Raw genomic sequence first — 24,057 nt, 5'->3', positions numbered from 1 at the left:
TATCAACTTTTCCTAATTAATTTTTAAAGTGGCCATTTATTAGGATTCTATTTGAAGTCTATCATTTACTGGCTTGCTGAATTTGGGCAAGTCTCTTAAACTTTGAATTGTAGTTTCTTTATTCTTAAAAGGTAACATAGTTGTTACAGAGATGTAACGCACATAGATTTTTCTAAAACATGGCAAGACTCTATCAATAGAGACTGTTATTTTCATACACCTCCTCAAAAAATAGAAGAAAAAGCAAATAGGACTATTTTCTTACTTCTATAGTTATTTCAGCTTTTTAAATCAGTAAGTATTTACTCCCACCTAAATTAACACCATTGTTCCAAATTTTAATCAGAACATATCCATGCACTCTTCCAACCCATTTTCAAATCATACTCCTTACACATATGGGCCACACACATCCATGTGTGTGAGGTCAGTCAGGTCCTGATTTATTCTAGGATCTGAAAATTATCGGCAATACCCCAGAGCATAAGCAGTGTATTTACTGATTATTATTCAGAAAATAAATTATTTTTAAATGATTCTTCTGATATAAAGATATGTCATTTTGAAATATTAATAAATATGTATTACTTGTAGAATAATTAGTGATTCAGTTTAGTAGAGCAGTATTCATATTCAAAACTTCAGAAACATTAAATTTTTCATGATTAATTTAGAATAATTATCTTGAATAAATGTATGCAATTATTTATGTTCCATTTACTTCATAATTTATTACCTTTTCTTTTTTTTTAGAAATTAAGTTTAGGAATACCTATGAAGACTTTTCCTTCTCAGTTTCCATAGGTGTTATTTTTATAGTATATAAAATTGTGTGTATTTATGTGTACACATATTTAACTGAATTGTGTGGTAAAGACCGAAGTTACAAACCCTGTAACTATGTCTACAGTTATCAAGGTGTTAAATATTATTGTTTATATACCATCTAAGTTCTCTATTACTTCATGGATAAAGTCTAAACTCCTCAGTCTGGAGGTCAAATCTACCAACTACGTGACATAACTGATTTCTCCACTATTTTTTTCTCAATAAAGCATGTTCATATACTAGTTTTCATTCTCACAAACCTCATTTTGTTTTAGAACTCTCTTCTTTTTACCTTTTCTGAGATACGAATCCTCTTTTCCTTATGTCAGATCTGATTCTATAAGAATAGTCTCAAGTCAAGTCTCTAACTCAATTTCGCCATCATATTGCTTAAAATTCTTTTGACTAAAATCTTGCTCTTATATACAATATTTTATAATTTTAGAATTTTTTTATTTTATAAATAATCTATTTCAGAAAAAAAACAAAACTGCAAAAGATTTTAAAACAGCATAAAACAATCTCATAATTCCACCAAGTAGGAAAAAAGAACTCATACTTTCTCTCAGAAACTTTAGTACATATTCATTTTAATATTTAATACATTTTCACAGAATAGGATGATACCATGTGTAATGTTTTTTGAACCATTTTACATTAACAAAGTATGAACAATTTCATTTTTGAACAATTTTATATTTCAACAATTTCAATCTATTGACAATCATATTTCATAACTGATATAACATTTCATTATTTTATGTGTTCACCTAAGTTGTGTACATAATAGTAAAACAAATACACATAGGTCCACCAACCAACATAAAAACATGCTTGGAGCATTATCAATATGGCTGATACTAGCTGTGCATTCATGCACAGTTCCTACCCTAGACTTTACTGTTTGTAATTTCTAAGCTCTGGGTGTGTATACGGGTACTGTCCATATTACCTTATGTTCAGGACAGAGAGGGACATAGAGCAAGGAGAAAGCACTGTCCTTTCAACTTGTTTGTTTAACACTCTGGCTCATCTCCTCCAAAAATATTTTTAGTTATCATTACAGACATTTTTGCTGGCCACTCACTCTGTCTCATTTTAGTCTGTGAATTAAAGGTCTAGAAGGAATGATTCTGGGAAGACTGATTGGATGATAAGCGTGCCACCGCTGCTGATGATTTGCTCTGTCAATAACCTGTAAATACATAAAACCATAAGGGATATTTACTAGAACAAAATTAATGAAGATGTAGAAAAAAAAAATGCTGTGTTTGGCAGGTTTACTTTAATTAACACATATGGGTATTTGTATCCTTCAAGTACAGCATAACTTTTACATCCATTATTTTCTTTAATGTTATTAAGGCAATTATTAATACTTACTTGTTCAAAAAGCAGCTTTAATGAAGTTAAAGCATAGTTTAGAAAACAAGACCCTAACTAAGGTCAAGAATACTCTATAGATATCCTCTTTCTTTTCACCAGTGTCTCATAATACAGAAACTAGACCCCTGCAGAATATTATGTGATTTGGGGGTGAAATGTGGGCTTATATAATATTTACATAAGTGGCTGACACAGGTTGACACATCCTGTCAACCACTGTCACACCTAGGAGAGAAGTATTAAGATGGAGCTGAGTGAACATAAAATTGGCATCTGATAGGTTGGGTTAAATCACTAGCTCTACCTGTTTTATTTTGGTGACTCGGAGGACATTAGTCTTAGTTTCTTTACTCAAAAGATGGAGCCTCACAGAGTGCAGACGTGACCTCATCTGAAGAGTTCCATGATGTTTCTGTTCATCAAACAACTTCCTTTAGTCTGCCTTGATGTGAGGTGTTACAGAGCTGAAAAAGGCATTGTTCTTGCATTTAAAATGTTCCTGATCTTATTTATTAGTCAGGACTCCTGGGAATTAAATTAAGTCAACAAAAAAGATGATTTCAATCACTTCGTTCATATTATGGTCCTCTTTATAATGGAGATACGTCCTCCTCCATCCAATTCACTCACTACTCCCCAAACCCTACTTCTGGCAAACAGCAATCTCTTTTCTGTAACTGTGAGCTTATATTCTTTTTTGTTTCAAATTAATTTATTTATTAAAGTGTAGTTGATGTACAATGTTTAAGGTACACAGCAAGGTGATTCAGTTATAGACATTAGCTTTGAAATTATTTTCCATTATAGATTATAATATATTGACTATAGTTCCCTGTGCTATACAGTAAACCTTTATGCCTATTTATGAGATTATATTTTTTCTTTTTTTAAGTGAGATCATGCAGAATTTGTCTTTCTTTGTCTCCTTATTCCACTCAACATAATACCCTTAAGTTCCATTAACATTATCCCAAATGGCAAATTTTCATTATTTTAATGGCTGAATAATATTCCATAGTCTATATGCATATATACCATATATTCTTTATCAGTGTGTCCAAACGATGTACTCTTAGGTTGATGGGGATGCATTTAAGTGGAATTGCTGTATTATATTTCAGTTCTATTTTTAAATTTGTTAATTTGTTAGAAGTAACCATATTGTTTTCCTTAGTGGCTATACAATTTTATATTCCCACCAACAGTGCACAAAGTTCCCTTTTTCTATGTCTTCACCAACACTTGTTATTTCCTATCTTTTTGATAATATCCATTCTAACAGATGTGAGGTGCTATTTCATTGTGTTTTTGATTTGCATTTCCCTGATAATTAGTGATTTTGAGCATCTTTTTATGAACCTGTTGGCCACTTGTTTGACTTCTTTGGGAAAAAGCCTGTTCAAATCTTCAGCCCATCTTTTATTGTTTTGTTTTGCTTAGTGTATTGTTGAATATGATTTTCTAAGATTTGTTGAAAATTTTTGAACCCATATTCATCAAGAGTTATCTTATTGGCAGGCAGATTCTTTACCAATGAGCCAACAGGGAATCCCTCATCAAGAATATTGGCCTATAATTTTCTTTTATCATGGTATTCTTATCTGGTTTTAGTATTAGGGTTAATGCTAGACTCATAAAATGAGTTTAGAAGTATTCTCACCTCTTCTATTTCTTGGAAGAAATTGAGAGGAATTTCTTGAAAAGAATTGCTATAAATTAACTATTTTAATTATTGGATAGAATTCACCAGTGAATCCATCTATTACTGGATGGTGGTACATGGAGAAAATGAAATATTTATCACCACTAAAGAGATATGAGCTACCAAGCCATAGAAAGATACTGAGAGACTGTAAATATATATTACAAAATGAAAAAATCCTATCTGAAGTGGCTATATACTGTATGATTTCAACTATGGGTATTTTAGAAAAGGAAAAACTATGGAAAAAATTAAAAGACTAAAGGTTGCCAAGGGTGAGGAAGGTAGGGATGAATAGGCAGAACACAGAGGATTTTTAGGGCAGTGAAAATACTATGTATGATAGCATAATGATGGATATATGTTACTATACATTTGTCCAAACCTATAGAATTTCATTTAAGAGTGAATCCTAATATTAATATACACCATGGACATTCAGTGATTATGATGTGTTAATGTACATTCACCCTTGGAAACATCTGTATCACTCTGGTGAATGATGCTGATAATGGGAGAGTCTATGCATGTGTGAGAACTGGGGCTTTATGGACAGTGCCTGTACCTCCCTATCAATATTTTGTGACACTAAAACTATCCTAAACAACAAATAACAACAGCAACAAAAATATTGCAATTTAGGTGTTCTTGATCTAATTTAGTATGGCAGTAGAAAACAGGCCCTCCAAAGTCATATGTAGTGTCTAAGACCCTAATTTATTTATGTGCTAATCCAGAACCAGAATTCACATGTTTTTAAGCACCAAAATACACTATAATTCCCCAAAGTCAGTTCCAATTCTTTGTTAATTCATCAGACTCAGTAAGGCTTATTTCTTTCAGAAAGAGTTGTTTCACTGATAGCAAATGCCTACATTAAGGATTGCATGTATTATGTTTAATGCAACTAGTTCTAAAAATAAATATTATGTTTTTGTATTTAAAGTAATCTAACTTTTCATGCTTTATTGCTCACATTGAAGAAGTGATGTATAATTTCCTCCAGTCATTAAAAGAAATTAATTTATGTAATTTTCTTTCCTGAAACAAGTTAAAATAACTTTTGTAAGCAGATGCAGAAGCTGACAAACCAGGCAACCCAGTTGTGAAATATATGAGCACAAGGGTAGACTCTGGCAAACTTACGGAGGAGGAAAATTGCACACTCATTCTTCCCACCTGCTCTTTGTGAACCTAATAGTAAATGAAGCCCCTTTTATATCCCGTCCAAGTTAGCCAAGGCCTACAAAAATAGATAGGTAGATAGACAAAAGCTTTTATTCTGCTCATATTTCTTACCTAAACCTCACCACCAAAATCTGGAAGCATTTTCATAAATGTACAATATTTGCACAAGAAAAGATAATTAACTAACATTTTTCAATTTGGGCATATTTATATTTTAAAGAAGATATTGAGTACCTACTCTTAAATGTAATCTCCATCATTGGTGAACCTGTGTTATTTTTTACAGCTTATATAGCTGGGTTAGTTTTCCTTCCTGTTGGTTTCAAGAGCAAATGGTTTCTATCTCAGCTCTTATGTTGTTCTGACAGTTTTATTTTGTTGATTTGACTCCCAGTATCATTCACGTCTCTGTGTTTTCAAGCAATAAATATTGACCCTTACCAAATTAAACGAAGCAGATTTTAATGGTAGAACATCAGGAGCTCATACTATCTGGGAGAAGGCAGAAGTAACCAAGTTGGGGACGGACAGAAACAGAGGCTGCTTCAGAAGACTGGGAATGTGAACCATAAGAAGTGTCTCATTGTAGAGACAACCTGGAGAAGTAGACTTACTGAAATTAATATACCTATTTATAGCCTCTTTTTAATCTAGTCAGTGTTTAGTTCCAAAAATGAAGTTTCCAATGACCTAGTTTGGATCATGTGCATTTCTGTGTAAAGAAATTTAGAGTAATATGTAGGGTTTCTTGAGGTATAAAACAGTATTTGATTGGTAGGTGAAGCATTAGAGTCAACATCATTCTTTTTGTAACTTACAGTGAGATGATATAAAATATCATACTTCCTATTAAGAAAACAAGATGTGTACTTCTTATTTCCCAGGTAGATATGAGGTTAAAATAAAAAGGAAAGATAGGATTCCTGCTTTTTTTTTGAAGAACCAGAATCCTTAAAAGTTTACTATGCAAGAAATAAACATTTGCAGTAGGAAAGTAGTCCTATTGGACAGCACTCATACAAAATTGAATAGAAATTATTTCATTCAATTTCATAGTTAATATTTAAGCAACAGTTGCATGCTGTGATTCATGGGGTTGCAAAGAGTTGGACGTGACTGAGTGACTGAACTGAACTGAACTGAAAGTCTCTGATATATACACATTTTCATTTTATTCCTTTTCTTTGAGTGTGAGATTGCCATTATAGCATGTTTTACAAAGGTATTAGGAACTCACTGATGAAACTATTTCCCTCTTAATGTTCTCTTTCTCTCCAGCCTCAAGACATCACTACTGAAGTCAGTGAAAACCCGCAAATTGAGACTACAAAGGAAGAGGTTCTACTCAGGACCCCTGAGTGCGACACTCAAATTGTAAGATTAATTTTAAATGTTTCTAACATCATTCAACATGAAGACAAGGACAGGACATAAGCATTTTAAAAATCCTAGTTTATGCCGCCATGAAGCTGTCTATTTACACGTAATATCTACTATCTAAGGACTTCCCTGGTAGCTAAGATGGTAAAGAATCTGCCTGCAATGCAGGAGGCCCAGGTTCGATTCCTGGGCTGGGAAGATGCCCTGGAGAAGGGAATGGTTACCCACCCCAGTATTTTTACTTGTAGAATTCCATGGACAGAGGAGCTGGGGGGCTACAGTCATGGGGTCACAAAGAGTCGGACATGACTAAGCAGCTAACACTTTTCTTTCTGCTATCTAAACATTGTACTTTTCATTTGAAAAGCAGATGTTGGATATGAGTCACGTGGTTATTCCACTAAGAGGTGTAATCCAACAATTAGGAATATAAAGATGCCCTGGAGAAGGGAATGGCTACCCACGCCAGTATTCTGGCCTGGAGAATTCCATGGACAGTCCATGGGGTCACAAAGAGTGGGACAAGACTGAGTGACTTTCACTTTCACTTTCATAAACTTGAATTGCCAGAGAGATAAGGTGGTCATTCCCAGAGTCACATGACAGGAAGCTGTTAAAATATTAAAAGCAAACACAACTCCAAACAAAGAATGTGGTTCAATAGTATTCTCCCCATAAAGCAAATAAACCTTGAATTATAGAGATATTACAATAGAGTAAGGAAATTTTTATCCTTCAAATGATAACAGGAAATGAGGAATTTGTACTCTGTGATTTAACTCTAAAAAGTGTAATGAAATTTTAACTCTGGAACTTTGGCACAATTACAGATCTGTCATATCTGGGCTTGAAAAATGGCAAATGTCAGTTGAATTTAATATATTCAAAGATAGCCTTTAATCTAGTTGACAAAATGGATAGTGTCTGCTGAAACTATTCATGATGGAAAAAGAAGTCAGGTGACAGCAAACGAAATAAGGCAGAATAGAAACAAGTTAACCAAAGTCAATCTCTTTTTCCTCTATCGACTGCCAAAGTAAATTTAGAAATACTAATTTCTCAGCAATTTGGCTTTCACATCTTTGTATGTTGAAACATGTTCAAAACCAAAAATTTAGAATATAAGGTTAATGAGAAGTAGAAATTCTGCAATTTACTTCCAAGGGAAGAAGAATTCAAGAAGGTTTGGGGAAGGAAGGACTATTTTTGCTAAAAGTCTGAAGAACAGATAGGTCTCTGACAGCGTAAGTCAATATACAGAGACAAGAAAACATCAGAATATGAGTAGAGAGTGTCGAACAGAAAACGGTGGGATGTGTGGCTAAGATAATTTGGAACTTAAGTAGGAGGAGCACTGGGTTCCCAAGCTAGGGAGTTTGGTTTGAATTAGGGATATGGGCTTCTCAGGTGGCACTAGTGGTGAAGAACATGCCTGTGAATGCAGGAGAAACAAGTGACACGGATTTGATCCCTGGGTCAGGAAGATCCCCTAGACAAGGGCATGACAACCCACTCCAGTATTCCTGCCTAAAGAATCCCATGGACAGAGGAGCCTGAAAGACTACTGTCCATAGGGTCACAGAGAGTCAGACACAGCTGAAGCCACTTTGCATGCACGGCTATAGTTAAGATTTTCACATGTTTATGTCCAGTTAAGAGATAAGACCACTGGGTTAATTTTAAGGCCATTTTTTCTTGATACAGTTTCCTAAAACTACCTAAAAATCATTTTGCAGTATATACATGTATCAAATAATTATGTTGCATACCTAAAACTAATACAGTGTTACATGCCAATGATATCACAATTGAAAAAAAAACTTTAAAACAAATTAGAATTATGGAAGCTTCTGGCCTTCACCCTTAAGGGTAATGCTCAGGCTTGATCCCTAAATGTCCTGCTCCAAGCCCTTGGATTAGGAGGGATTCAGTTGTTTTTTATTCCTGCGCTTGTACTGGTATACCTGTGCCTTGAGCAAATTGCTCATGTAATGAAGTGGCCAAAAAAGCTGGAAGAACGGAAGAACCAGGACTTGATCAAACTTAACAAACAAAACATTCCCATTGAAGGCAAAACTTGAGAAGTTCTGTGTGTTTTGCAAAGATTCCTCAAAGCAATATTTTGGTCTACTTTTCTTGTCAAGAGAGAGGTATAAATTCTCTGTTGCTGTTGTTGCTTGTCCCACTCATTGTTATTGCCCTTCCTTGTCACCAGTAGCTCCTCTCTCTCCAGTGAGTGGCGTGAGCAGCTACTACCTTGGCGGAGGTCCCAACTGGGTTGCTTCAAAAGCTTCCTCCACCTGTGCCAGCATGAATGCTGTCTCTCTAACCTGATCCCAGTTCCCTAGATTTTAGTCTTTGAAGTCTCGACTTCCAAGAACCTACACTTTCTAGCTCATAGAGTGCTCAATATTTATAGTCTGTAGGCTCAGTTACATTTAAAGGCCAAGAGAATAACATAAGGGAGTGAAATAAGCCAGGTGTAAGCAGTAGGAGTGAGACTACTGTGAATATCTGTTTTCCAATTCTAGATCAGTAGTTCTAAGCCATATCCTCACTGTAGTATCATATGGAGGATTTTTATAAAATACTGATGACCAGGTAATTCTAATATGCAGGTTAGTTTTACTAACAATGTATCTCATATGTACATGATTCTTAAAATCATCCGAGGAGCTTTTAAAAATAAAGATTTTGAAAAATTCTTCAGTAAGTTCTAAGGGGACTAAAGGTAACTTTTTGTTTTTTTTTTTAAACATGGACCTGACAACACTTTCCAATCCAAGTGATTCTGAAAGAGATGGTCTGTTAGCCTTAATTTGAAAAAGATTGGTTTAAATAAGACATAATGCCTTTAGTATGTTGTTTAGTAATAGAGCTTCACATTTGAGAAACAGCAATGCCTAAATGAGGCTCTGTAATGGTAGCCATGAAAGTCTATGACGTAACTTTTGATAGTAGGCAGAGGGGATCCATCCCAGAACCCTCTGTTTATTTTGCAAGGACATCTAAGAGCAGCAGGGCTGTGAAATTGATCAGGAAACTGATGTGCGATTTTGTCCATAGCTGAACTTGCCATGAGAGAGCTAGTATACCATCATCTCCCCAAGCTATAGTACTCAGAGTATAATTAATCTTAATGATAGAAAGCTCTATAGTTCCTTTCCAGCTTTCCCCTATAGTAAGAGAATAATTCTGATGGCTTTCTCCACTTTACAGGAAAAAGTGAGGGGCTCTTTGGATCTATGAGAACTACCCTTACTCAGCTTCTCCAGATTCACCCAAAATATTCTGATCTGTGTTAAATATCATGAAATGCATTCTTTCCATTTCAATACAGCAACGTGAAAATAGCTTCAACTTGATTCTAACAAGTTGGAGATTCAAGCTTCAATTTGAATTGCTTTAATTGAATATCCAAATAAGTTATCAAAACATAATTTCATAAACGAAAAATAAGAAATTTACCTTCTCTTCTGTTAAAGGGATTGCTGCATTTTCTGTTGTAGGAAGGATAGTTTTAACATGTTTGGCAAAAATATAACCTTATTGTCTTTGTTTGGAGACTGAATAAGAGTGAAGAAGTGCATCTCTGTGCCAGGTTGATAAGACGTGACCTCGTGATAGTTTTATGCATCAAAATGACTGAGCTCATGGATGACCAGAGAGTTGGTAAAATATTAATTCCGGGTATGTCTGACAGGGCATTTCCAGAAGAGATTAGCATTTGAATTAGTAGACTAAGAGATCTTCCCTCATAAACATGGCAGGCATCATCTAATCTCTAGAAGGCCTGAATTGAACAAAAAGATGGAGGAAGCATAATTTCTTTTCCCTTTGAGCTGGGCCATATATCTTCTTCAGCCTTCAGAGCTCCTGTTTCTGGGGCCTTCCAACTCAGGGACTTAACACCAGCAGGCCACTCACCCAGTTCTCAGGCCTTTGGCTTCAGGCCTGAGATTCAGGTTGGGAATTACAACAGCTTCTCTTATTCTCAGCCCTTCAGACTTGGACTGAATTTTATGCCACCAGCTTTCCTGATTCACCAGCTTAGAGAGTGCATATCATGGCATGTCTCATCTTCCATAATAGCATGAGCCAATTCCCATTAAAAAAAAAAAAAAAAAACCTCTTATACATCTGTGTATATACTCTAATAGTTCTGTTTCCCTGGAGAACCTAATACAATTATTTTTTCACTTTTATGTTTTGTATATTTCATGTGTGTTTTGAAGTCTTTTCACTGCTTTTTATAAAAGACTTTAATGAGAAACTAATCAGAGCTACTCAGTTTTCTACAGAGAGAAAATACATGGTAGTTGTCGAGTTAAATTTTAATTTTGGCGGCCTTACTTGACAAAATTAATTTGGAAAATTTATTTCCATTTATTTTCTGTTTAATGTGTTTTTCTGCTCTATGAAATTAAAAAAATCTAGAAACTACTCAATGAAGAATTTTTTTAATAATAAAAGGGAAAATAAATAGGGACATGAATGAAGCCAATAGCAAATAATTGAAAGCATGAAATAAACAGAATATCAGAATAAGAAATCCCCAGAATTTTGTGTTCAAGCAAAATTACAAGAATAAGGATGAAGTCTAATATGAGTCTCTATTTTCATCTTGGTTGACTGGAACAATTATAGTTTTATTCTCAAATAAAATGAACTATTACAGGAGATATTTTAAGTTAATTTTTGTCCATTTCCTCCTTAACAGGAGAGATTTGTGCCATCTTAATAACTAGAATGAACAAAAATTAGCACACTGGAGCTAATTGCTTATGAAAAATATGACAGTTTTTAAAAACAATTTGCATTCTCTAAAAATCACAGTTTTTATTCATTTATTTAATTTACCAAGTTTTGCAACCATTACCACAGGCCAGTTTTAGAACATTTCTATCTTCCTAGTAAGATCCCACATGCCATTTTTAAAGTTAATCTCTATAAAGACAACCACTAACCTAGTTTCTATTGGTTATCAGTTTGCCTTGCCCATAGATTTTATAGATTGATCACATAGCATGTGGCATTTTGCATTCCCTTCTTTCATGTAGCATAATGACTTTGAGGTTCATCTATATTATAGTGTATTTCAGTAGTTTGCTCTTTTAATCTATTGTATGGTTTTATCACTTTTTCCTTATCCAATCACCAGCTGATAACTTTTGGATTTTTTCTACTTTTTGGCTATTATGAATTAATGATACCATGAACATTTACATAAACGTCTTCAAGTGGACATATGTTTTATTTTTCTTGAGTAGATATCCAGAAGTAGAATGGAATATTGTAAATACTTTCTTAACTTTTTAAGAAACAGACATTTCCAAAGTGGCTGCACCATTTTACATCTTAATTAGCAATTATGAGACTTCCATTTTCTCTACATCTTTGTCACCACTTGTTATTGTCTGAATTTTTGCTTAAAAATAAAATTCTAGGGAGTCTGAAATCAAATTTCATAACAGGCTTAACTGTTAATTTCCAAATGGTTAAAATTTGAGCATATTTTTATATACTTATTAGCAATTCACATATTTTCTTCAGTGGAATGTCTATTCAGATATTTTCCCCATGTTTATTGGGGTTGTCTGTCTCCTTAGTATTAAGTAGTGAGATTCCTTACATATTCTGGATATATATCCTTTACCAGATATATGATTTGAAAATATTTCTCTTCTCTCAGGATGTTTCTTGTCTTTACATTTTCTTAATGGTGTCTTTCTAAAAGATAGCAGGTATTTTTAAATATAGCTTTCGGTTTGCAGAGTAATAGAGCAACAGTTCAGAGTTCCATACGGCAACCAGCTATCTTTCTGTAATTTATCATTTAGTTCCATTATAGTCTGATGGCATACTCTACATTTGTTCAAATGGAGTCTGTCTAATGTTCCATGTTACCTTGAGAAGAATCTGTATTTTATTCTTGTTTGATGAAGTATTCCATAAATATCAGTTAGATCCATTTGATTTGTAGTGCTCTTCAGGTCAACTCTATTTTTGGAAATTTTCTGCTCACTTGATAGGTCCACTATTGATAGAGAGTGTTGAAACTTTCATCGGTGGTAGTGGTTCATTTCTGTTTCTCCTTGCAGTTCTATTAGCTTTGTCTCATATATCTTGACAATCTGTTGTTAGATGTATTTTTGTTAAGAATTTATATATATATATATATTTTGTGTGTGTGTGTGTGGAATTGACCCCTCTATTATTATATAGATGTCCCTCTTTATCCCTGATATTTTTCTTGCTCTGAATATGGCTACTTCAGCTTTCTTTTGACTAATAATAGCATCACTATAAATATATCCTGCCACTCCCTTCTGGCAGGAATTCTCATAAGTTTGTTGATTTTCCCTTCTTGATTTTAATATTTTTTGTATTTCAGTGTTTATCCATGTTGTCACAAATGGCAGAATTCCCATTTTATGTCTGAAAATATTCATATACATTTATGTTCCTCTCTATGTAACACTTTCTTTACTCATCTAGAAACTTAGATTGTCTTCATGTCTTGGATATTATAAATAATGCTGCATAACCCTCCCAGATTTCAGACGGTTCTACAGAGGTGGTTGTTGTTTCATCACTAAATTGTGTCTCAGTCTTTTTGACCCCATGGACTATAACCAACCTGTCTCTTTATCTATATCTCTTCACCACATTCTTCATCACTGGGCCACCAGGGAAGCCCACCACAAAGGGACAGTAATCAAAACATCAAGGTATTGACATGAAATTTAGATCAACAGAACAGAATACAGAACCGAAAAGTGTCTGACTCTTTTCCAACCTCATGAACATGGCCCTCTCCAGGCTCCTCTGTCCATGGGATTTCCCAGGCAAGAATACTGAAGTGAGTTGCCATTTCCTTCTCTAGAGGAACTTCCTGACCCAGAGATTGAACTCACATCTCCTGCATTACAGGCAGATTCTTTACCACTGAGCCACTTGGGAAGCCATCTATAGTCAATCAATCTTCTATAAAGAACACAAAATATACTGGAGTAAGACAGTCTCTTCAGCAAGTGGTATTGATAAAGCTGGACAGCCAAATGTAAATCAATGAAGTTAGAACACGTCCTCACACCATGCACTAAAATAAACACAGAATGGCTCATAGACTTAATTATAAGACATGACACCATACAACTCTTAAAAAGGAACATATGCAAAACATTCTGACATAAATTGTACCAGTGTTTCCTAAGAGCAGTCTCCCAAGGCAATAGAAATAACAACAAAAATTAACAAACAGGACCTAATCAAACTTGCAAACTTTTGTGCAGGAAAGGAAATCATAAACAAGTACAACCTACTGACCAGGAGAAATTACTTGCAAATAATGCCACCAACCAGGCTTAGTTTCCCAAATGTATGAACAGTTCATATAATGCAATAGCTTTAAAAAAAAGAAAAAGCCTAATTGAAAAATGGGAAGAAGACCTAAATAGACATTTCTCCAAAGAAGATATACAGATGGCAAATAGGCACATGAAAAGATACTCAGCATCACTAATTATCACAGAAAATGAAAAGAAAAATCACAATGAATTATCACCTTACATCAGTCAGAATAGCCATCATTAAAAAAACCTAGTCTGATTCCCTCTTAGGGCAGATTCAGATGCAACTGATGGAAACAGCTATAAAAAGGTGAATATTTCAGTCAGATATTAAAGTGAACTCAATGAAAATTTTCTGAAAATAGAATTAGCATAGAATAGAAGACATAGTATATTATATAATTAAATAATGAAAAACAACCATTCTGTGATGTAGTCAGGAAATGAAGCCTTAGAGTAGAGGAAAAGAGCTATCATGAGAGCATTTCTGTTCAGGATTCTGTGATGATCAGCAACCTCACTAGTGCTGATGGGAGCACATGCAATTTCTTAGTTAATAAATAGCAAAGGTGATTCATTTTGATTTCTGTTGGTCATACCCAAGACGAAATAACCTACTAGAAAGAACCTGGAAATTACCACTGTGCTGTTTTCCTAACACATCACTTATTGGCAAATGATTTTGTTAGTCACATCCCTTTTCTATAAAATTCAGATCAACTATTTTCAAATCAAACTGCATGTGGTAAGGCTTCACTCCCACAGATTATTAATCAGTAGATCTAAGATCTAGGGCATAGACCAGGAATGTGTGTTGTTTGAATAAACCATCCTAGATTTTTTTCTATCAATATTTCCTCTTAAACATTCTTGAGAATCTTTAATGTTTATTTCTTAAAGGTTTATCATGATGATTGTAGTCACAGAGATTAAATATACAGTGTTTGGTTTTATTATGGATGTCCTTTTTAGTTCAGGCTGAATTACTCTACAGTTTTCATATTCATGGTCTTAATATCTTGTATGGACAAGGTCCTAATCTTGGAATTAGGGCCCATGCATATTCTTAGATTTGTTGGCCCTTTTGTTAGTGGATGTAGAAAACTTGAAATGGATTCACAAAAGCTTAACAACATATTGGACTACAAGTTTTGGGGAATGTTTAAGTTCCCTTGAAAGTAGTTTTGCTCAAATGATAATTTTGTAGTCACAGGGAGAAAGCAAAGGATGTATCTGCTTTATCCCATTTTCCTGCAGTTTGCAAATGTGCCTCATATTGTTTAATTGCATATCAAGAATTAAAGACACTGAGCAGTTTATGTTAATTTTCACAAAAGGAATAAGACTTACTACTCAGTGTAAATGTGTTTTATAACGTTTCTGAGTTTCTGACTCCTCTAGATAGCACACACTTAACTTTTCTTAATGCGCTGAGGAAATGAAAGGCAACAATGGCTTATATCGAGCATTGTAAGTACTCCTTGCTCAGAATCTTGCCGTTGCACCTGCCTGCAAGTCCCTGACCAAAGAGAGTTTATTCAACAGCAAAGCATCGTCTAGGAAAATGAGAGCATAAAATGTGCAGGAAATAAATCTAGAGCTGCTCGTAGAAACTTATGCCAGCATTTTCATACTAAAACAATTTTGGCAGAGATTTTAAAAGTTCTAGTTTACAATTATATCCAATATTCATTGTGTATTTGATGCCCTGATGAATTGTTGGCAGACACTGCATTAACAAAAATTTTCTAGGAGAGTCAAGCCCTGCTGTAATTGGACTGAGTGACCATACACCACTGGCATTCTGGGCTACGCTCCATCAGACCATCTGAAGAGGCTGGCTTCATAATAGGCATTCATTGTACTCCTGTGGGTTTTTTTTAAGAAGGAATAGGCATGCATCAAGATTATATGGGAAGGACAGATAGTTACCTAAGGTCTTTAGAATAAATTTCTGCTTTTTACATTAGATAATAGATTTCCATGTTTACCCTCCTATAACATCTTAATTTAAAGCATGCACAATGTAAACTTAATTATGATTTCTTACCAGATGTCCTATAGAAACCATAAAAATAATGAGTAACTTATAATTTGGTAAATATAAATAGCCTAATAAGCATGTTAATAATTATTATAAGGAAATTGGTCAAACAGTGATGTGTAAATACAAAGCTTAATCTTGTTGATAACTCTCTGACCCCTCTTAACTTCCCTGAGACAAAATGGTTTTCTTCTCTGGGTCTCCACAGTGCTTGGTTCATACATGTGTTTTATCCCGTATCACAATCCCTCTTGCATGTTGATTATATGTATAAGGTTCTCATTTTGCATTAGATAATAAGCAATTTGAGGACAGACATAAAAGTATTGATATTTCCTTCAGAACCAAACAAAATGCAAATCATAACAGACGCTTTTAACTAGTTTTCCAAAATATCTAAAACGATGAAGTTAGGGCTTCCTGTTTCCAAATTTTAACTATTTCATGTAATGAATGCAACTTACCTGGAGGGGCCTGGTAACAGAGGACATCAGTGTCGGACCCTGCCTCCCTCCCAGGCCACTGTTGCTCCAGTAACTACCATCATCTTGATTCAGCATTCCATTTTTAATCTTTGAACTTCTTCCAGTTTCTGCCTTTTTAAATATTAAAACAGTACCAAAGTATCATTCTATAATAAATTTTAAAAAATTTCATACTCAAAAGTCACATGAGAGAAAAATTTAGCCAATGTTTCTTAAAAACTTGATAACCTAATTCCATTTTTTCTTTTATATATTCTGAAAATCATGCTTGTTTTTAGCCCCCAGCTTGTCCCAGATGTTAATTAAATATGAAGAATAAATTGGACCTTTTAAATGTCAGATGTATTTTTTCTAGGTAGAATTTCAGGTTGCCCAGTTATGCATTTGTATTAAGTATTTCGAGTTCCTTTAATGTATACAGAAAAGTCATCAGAGGAAAAACTAATCCCTCTTGTGAAGTAGAACCAAGTGCTCAATACCATTAACAAAGTTACTGTAATCAAGAGAATCAGAGATTAAAACCCAGAGAAGACTTTAAATGAATCTCTGATAAACCATCTCATCTGCTTTAATTCTTAAAGTATTATTGTTTATTTCAGAGGGAAAATGGAGTGTAATTTAAAATAAACAAAATGCAAAAGAGGCTTTTCTTTTATAGGCTTTCAGTAATTTTTTTACTCTATCATAGTGCCTGTTTTGGTTTTTAACATTTGTTAAGTAAAGCCCTAGGTATCAGATGGTGCCTCAAGGTTCGAGAAAGACCTCAAGCTCAGGGAAACTGAAATACAGAGGTTTGCTAATCACAGGTCCTGGAGGAACACAAGGCATTCCTCCTTGAGCTACATGGGAGTGTCAAGGCCAAAAGGAAGCAGCAGAACCTGGGGCGTATGCCTTTGTCAGGGTTGGTGTGGAGGGCTTGAGGTTCCAGGGTAGGCCAGATCCGTCAATTCAAACTGAAAGGAGCAGCAGCAGAGTTTCAGTAAGCTTCACAGGGTTCTTACCTAAGGGTCTCACAAGCGGAAGTTGCTGAGAAACAAGAGGAACTGTATTACCAGCAGCACTGGAGAAGTTCCCTTAGGACCTTACACTTCCTTGTGTCTCTGCTGGCTCTTATCTAGGGAACGCACTGGAGGATGGCGCTGGGGGCTAGTGTCAGCTTCAGGCCCTGAAGACCGCTTAACAACACAAAATGGATGTCGATGCAACAGTATTATGGAGTAATTTTACTCATGGTGCCCTTTAAAAAAGGTCATTCTAAATATACAATTTTACTTCCATATTTTCTAAATGGGATATTTGCACTGAAGCCAAAGATGTGAACGTTCCTTAATGAAAACCTTCTGAAGCACCTGAATCCTTAAGTTGGTTAGATTGATCTGCTGATTCTGCCTTGAGGAAGAAAACAAATGAAAATTCAGGAAGGATAAAGACATTCTCCAAGGTTAAGATTTCTCAAGGAAGACAGGTGGATGGTTAATCTGACATTTTTCCTGCCCTGTTAAATCATGAACAGGAAAGGATCAAGGACAGCCATGCATTCTTTAGCAATGTCAAGATCATCCAATGACCAGGGTCATTATGTTGACACCACGACTGAAAGTTGAAATGACTGAAGAGCTGTGTTTCTATTCTGATACAAATATTTGTCAACAAAATGGAGAAATTTTGACAAAAGGAAAAAACCTTAGGAAGGGAAAGAAACAGTAGGAACTAAGCCTAATTGAGCATCTAATACATGCAAAATACTCCTTTAGAAACCATTGTATACATTTCATCAAAACGCCTGTAAAGTAAGGATCATTTTGCCTACCCTACAGATAAGGAATCAGAACCTCCTCAAGATAAAGTAACTTTCCCAAGTGTACACACCAAATAAGAGCTAAAGGAATTCTAACCCCGATGGACTCTTTACTCCATTCACCTAGCTGAGTTACTTTCATTAAATCATTTCACTTGATGTCAGAAATTTTGAATGTATGCATCATTATCCCCATTTCACAAATTAAGGAAAAGTGAGGTCTAATTGGTATTTCCCATCCATCATTTCACTAACAAGTACTGGCCTGTCATAAAGTTTTCAACAGTATAGGCATGTAGGAAACTGACATTTAATATCAAATAACAGAATATTAGTGGATTTTCTATGAACCAGTCTCTCTCTCTGATTCTCAAAAATAATTTCTTTCGATATTTGATCCTTTATATATATTAGTATTAAAATGTTATTCCTTCTCTGAAATATTGCTGAAACTAGCAGTGGATTTTGCTTGTTGGTTTGTTCTGATGTCAAAATTTGTTATTGATGTTTAATCTTATTTTTCTGTAAAATATCGAAGAAATCTCAAAATATCAGAAACCTGAAAGCTCATTATCAAAGACATTGGAATATTACTCAGCCTTTGAAAATAATGAAGTAATGCCATTTGCAGCAACATGGATGGGCCTAGAGATTGTCATAGTGAGTGAAGCAAGTCAGAGAAGGAGAAAGCTCATATGACACCCCTTATATGTGGAATATAAAAAGAAATGATACAAAGAACTTAGTTATACAACAGACTCACAGACTTAGAGACTGAACTTATGGTTGCAGGGAGTGAGGATGAGGGAATGTTGGGGGAAAGGAATAGTTAGGGAGTTTAGAATAGAATTGTACACACTGCCATATTTAAAATGGATAACCAACAAAGAACTACTGTATAGCTCAGAGAACTCTATTCAGTGTTATGTGACAGGCTGGAGAGAAGGAGAGTCTGGGGGAGAATGGATACAGGTATAAGTATGGCTGAGATTATAACACTGTTAATTGGCTATACCCCAATACAAAATAAAAAGTTTTTTTTTTTTTCTCTTATAAAGATAGTAGGAGATGGAGTTGGGACTCAAATTTGTTTATGCATGACTTACAGCTATTAAAATGAGAATCATGACCATTGTTAAGGATACTCCAGTATTAGAGTCTGTGCCAACATGGTAGGATTATGTATTTTTTCCACACAGAGATAAATAATTAAAGGGGCTTGTCTCAACTAAATTTGTTATTACTTTGCCTACTTTTGTGGCCATAATATAACATTTTGTCAGATAGTAATCTGTGCCCAAAGCACAGAAACAAACTGGTGATTCTGGATATGTTGGTGAAGATGCGTATGTGAGAAAGAGTGTGTAATTACTTTAATAAAGATATGTTCATGGCTCATCCCATTTCATAATTTACAGACCCAGCTAGGTCGCCTGTTTAATTAATAGCTGAGCTGCACATTGAAGTAGGTGAATCTGTGCAGACTTTGCTGATCAATCTCCATATTTTATTACTTGAGTTTCTAGAAATAGGTACAATATTTATCAGGTTGAATTTTATCTAATTGAGAGTAGTTTGAAGGTCTGTGCCTTCAGAAGTGCTTAAATCTGTTGCCTTTCTGAATAACACTAGGGATTTTATGAATCCCATCTCACGAAGTTTCCACAATGCCTGTGAGGCACACACAAAAAAATAAAGGTTGTGTTCATTGTAAGATCAAAGTATCAGAAAGGTTAGAATTGTCTTCCAGCCACAAAATATTTTCTTTAATGTTGAAATTTAATAAGTTTTCATTGTTCAGATGATCAAAGGCTTGTCTCAAATAGTCAGCTGTGCTTACCATTCTCCACCATAAATCCTATGGTATCTTTCTCAAGACAATGACCTCAAGTAATACCTCACACACAAAAAGTGCTTTTGAGGTCAGATGTATTTCGGAAATGGTTATATCATATCTCCTAAGAGATTTATAGTGCATTTATACATTACAAAGAAGTGGATTTCAAATTTCACTGTTCATTTGAATTGCTGGATTGCTGATTAAAAATGCAAGCCCTGTATTCATAAGACTGAATTATCACCCAGGAGTATTATATTTAACAAGCACCCTATATGATTATGCGAGAAGATCATTCAAGATCAAAGATTTAAGAAATTTTGTGTTAAAGACTCTGAGAAGAACTACCTTAAATACCATTGTTTAATGTTCAAGTAAAGTTTTCCTCAAACTTATGTAACTTATATACTCCACTATTCAAAAGCATTACACTCTGCATTTACTTTCTGCATTTTGAGCTTGATTTTGTACATTTTAGTTTTTTCCCCCTCCAAGGCCAAAGGCAAGTATAATAAAAACAAAGGTCAGTTGTATTATTACAATAAAAACAAAATACTTGTAATATTCCAGGGAAATTTTAGTTTCTGGGTGTAACTCAACCCATACAACATAAAAAGAAAAAAAAATTAGTACAGAAGATTCCTCATGTAACTGCCTAAAAGTCTTTGGACTAAGGCAGTCAAAGCTTGACTACTCTTCTATATTCTGTAGACTTATTTTGAAGAAGAGTCTATTGTACAACCCGTTTGGAGCTGTTATCAAATATAACAATCTTATCATTTGACAAACTCAGACACTTACGAAAATTCAAAGGGACTAAAATATTTTCATAGCCAATATTTCTTTTATTCATTTATTTACTCAGTGACTACATATGACCATTTGCTATATAATAGGCATCTAGCTGGGATCTAGGGCTGAAAAATGTAGGCTGTATCTTCAAGGAACTTAGAATATATTGAGTAATCAGACATACACATACATATAAAATCATTTGGTGTCAATGTTTCTAATGCACTGTACCTTTAGTGAAAGTGTGATGAGCCTGTCTAGTGGTGAAAATAATGTGCTAGGAAGGGAGAAACTAGCTGGTCTTCAGGACCTCACAGTGAAGAGAGGGACTGTCATGAAGGTGTAGAGGGGAGTGCATACTACACAGACACAGAAGGGTGAAGTAACATGCTGGACGTTCAGTTAGGACCCATGTAGAGTAATAATAGGGAGCAGGTAAGAATAACTTTGCTTTCAAATCTGAATTGGAGTAGGTTAAATATCCTACACAATTTCTTTAGTTATCATCCACTCCTAGAAAGTTAGATTTCAAAGCCAACTTAGGTATCCTCCTTGTTTGACTTCAAAGAAACTAACTTGTTCAAGGTTAGAGTTACACAGTGGCCATGAACTATGAGACTCCCAGTCTCTGTTTTATGCATTTTCTACAGGGAAAGGATTATAGAAATATCACTATAAAGTACATATTCTTACATTAAACAATTTTGACATTTACTTTAAAAATGTGTTTAAGTTAAAAAAAAATGATAAGAAGGAAAGGAAGAGATGAAAGGAAAATTGAGAGGCAGTGAGGAAAAGAGGGAAAAGAGGCTGACTGAGGAAGAAGGAAGAAAGAGAGGGATGGAGGGAAGAGAAATTCAATATTTTAACCCTTGGTTAATATGAAAGTGAAAGCCAGCTGGAATATGCTGCCAGTAAGTCATTTTCTTTAAGACTATGGAAGCTAGTAAGTAAGAAGGGATATCCTGGTTAGTGAAATATATGATCTTATTTGCAGAAATATATTCTTTTTTAAGGTGTTGAAGATTTTTTGCTAGACAGATTGATGTTGACCAAAACAGACAGACTGATAGACATGTCTTCAGCAATTATGTGTTTACTTGGAATCAGTAGAGAATTACAATTTGGGCATCTGCAATCATGGTGAGCAAGGTCCAAGTCCCCACAAAGCAAAGGATAAAGGACTTTTTATGGAGGGGAAAAGAGGGTTGGAAGGGCTACAATAAACAGAGTTCTTGGCTTTTCATGGGCTGAATTGTTGCCAGGAAAGAAGAGGAGTCTGTCTTCATCTTGTTGGGCTCTACTATTGTTGTGGCATATGAGAGCTCCCCTTTTGGTCTCCTAATTCCATTTAATTGTGATTTCAGTTTTTTTTTTTTTTTTTTTTAACAATGATCATAATGTTTACATTGTTTTCTGGCTTGCAATCTTGATGTTCCTGCAGGCATATAGACCATGAACATATTTAAATCTTAGAGTCTAGATACATCAGGGATAATAGAATATAGTAGTTGTGCAACTGTTTATTTTTTAAAACTTTTTGCAAAAAAAGAATTTTTCATTGGAATTGAGCTTTTCTTTTTTTTTTTTTTTAGTAACTGTCTGTCATAAGCATCACTGAGACCCTCAAATGGACTGTGAATAATTGCCTTCTCCCTGGGATCTCAGTAATGTTGTGATCATTTTGTCCCTCACCTGACCTTTCAGCTTGTCTCAAAGTGAAGGAAATTTACCAATGGGAAGATTTCAAGCGAGATTTTCTGTTCCTTTCCTTCATTTAATTTAACTTCACTGACCTCCTTTCAATCTCTTTCAATCGCAGCTTTTACAGGAGAGCACGGTCTGTTCTACGAAGCAGGATGAAAATCTTCCAAACAATGACACTGCAGAATCATCACCTGTCTCACAGGTATTTTGTTTGTTTGATTGTTGGACTGTCAGAAAACACTTTTTGAAGCTCATGGGTTCTATGATTTTCTCCCTTGCTCTAGCTGAAGCCAGGATGCTGTATTACCTAATACAAGACATATTTTTCACCTATTGCCTCTGAACCTTTCCATGGCCACTGTGCCTGCCACTAAGCTTTGATTTGATTAGCTGAAGTCCTAGAAGAACAAGGGCAAGGGAGGTGTCTTACCCTTCCCCAGCAACCAAGGAACAAAACAAAAGTAAACAGAAAACAAAAAGTACACTTACATTCCTTAGAGGACAAAGAAGATAAATGAAGACTTGACAAACAGAAGGTAGAAAGATATACGTATCCCCCACAAAACAAATAACAAACATAACTCAGGAGCTTAATACTGAACTTCTATCTAGAAGTTCTATATTTGACCAAATATATTGCATCATAGCAATTATTAAGAGTCATTTTACTTCAGTCGGTCAGTCGTGTCCGACTCTTTGCGACCCCATGAACCACAGCACACCAGGCTTCCCTGTCCATCACCAACTCCCAGAGTTTACCCAAACTCATGTCCCTTGAGTCGGTGATGCCATCCAACCATCTGATCCTCTGTTATCCCCTTCTCCTGCCCTCAGTCTTTCCCAGCATCAGGGTCTTTTCAATTTACTTAACACAACATTTTTCAATTTGGGGGTTAGATTAATCAAAGTTTGAATGGTTTGGCCAAAGTTTTCTCAAAAAAGTTTTTGAAATTTTTTCTATTTGTAAAACATATTTTATGTGCTTTCACAAAGTAACAGTGTTAACATAAATAAGTGTTAACACTTATTTTCTGCCTGGCATTGGTTTTCTGTAAGAAGTTTGTTGAGATACTTGAGTTATTGTTTAATTTTTACATTAAACGTTTTTGAGTCTAATTATCTTTTCCATATTCTTTGACAGGATGAATCAGTGCCTCCTTGTACTGAATGTGATGAGGAAAAAAAACCAGAAAACCAAATGACTGACACCAAAGGGACAGCAAATAGAGAAAAAAAATTACTGTAAATACCAAGAAACTGTGTTAAAAAACATCCATTTGCTATTGTATTCATACTCTTTTTAGACCACAAGCTTGATGGAAATACTAAATTTTTAAAGCATGCAACTTTTTCACAATTTTATGTAACTTTATAAAGTAGTCTACAAATTTTCCAAAAGATTCCAGGCCAATTATGATCCTTAAGCAATAACCTAATTAAAATGGATATCCGCAGTCCTAAGTCGTCATTGTCATTAGTAAGTTGCCCAGTATAAATTGGTCTTTTTTTATAACTCAAATACAAAATAACATTTAATATTTCTGGTTAATTTGGGTAG

The 24,057-nt window shown here is 34.7% G+C and overlaps 1 protein-coding gene across 1 annotated transcript in view; it reads left to right on the top strand.

Annotated features, from left to right (window-relative positions):
- The window catches only part of LUZP2 (leucine zipper protein 2), a 483,423-nt gene extending 459,667 nt beyond the window's left edge, over nt 1-23,756 (top strand). Inside the window, exons 10-12 of the mRNA XM_065936761.1 lie at nt 6,383-6,478; nt 22,615-22,701; nt 23,641-23,756. Of these exons, the coding sequence (XP_065792833.1) occupies nt 6,383-6,478; nt 22,615-22,701; nt 23,641-23,745 (288 nt within the window). The 3' untranslated portion in view covers nt 23,746-23,756. The remainder of the gene's footprint in view (nt 1-6,382; nt 6,479-22,614; nt 22,702-23,640) is intronic.
- Nucleotides 23,757-24,057: the final 301 nt, after the last annotated feature.

Source organism: Muntiacus reevesi, chromosome 5 (genome assembly GCF_963930625.1).
Source record: "Muntiacus reevesi chromosome 5, mMunRee1.1, whole genome shotgun sequence".
In the NCBI taxonomy this organism is placed as follows: Eukaryota; Metazoa; Chordata; class Mammalia; order Artiodactyla; family Cervidae; genus Muntiacus; species Muntiacus reevesi.
The sequence above is the reverse complement of the archived record's forward strand: the minus strand, read 5'-3'. Positions and strand labels throughout refer to the sequence as shown.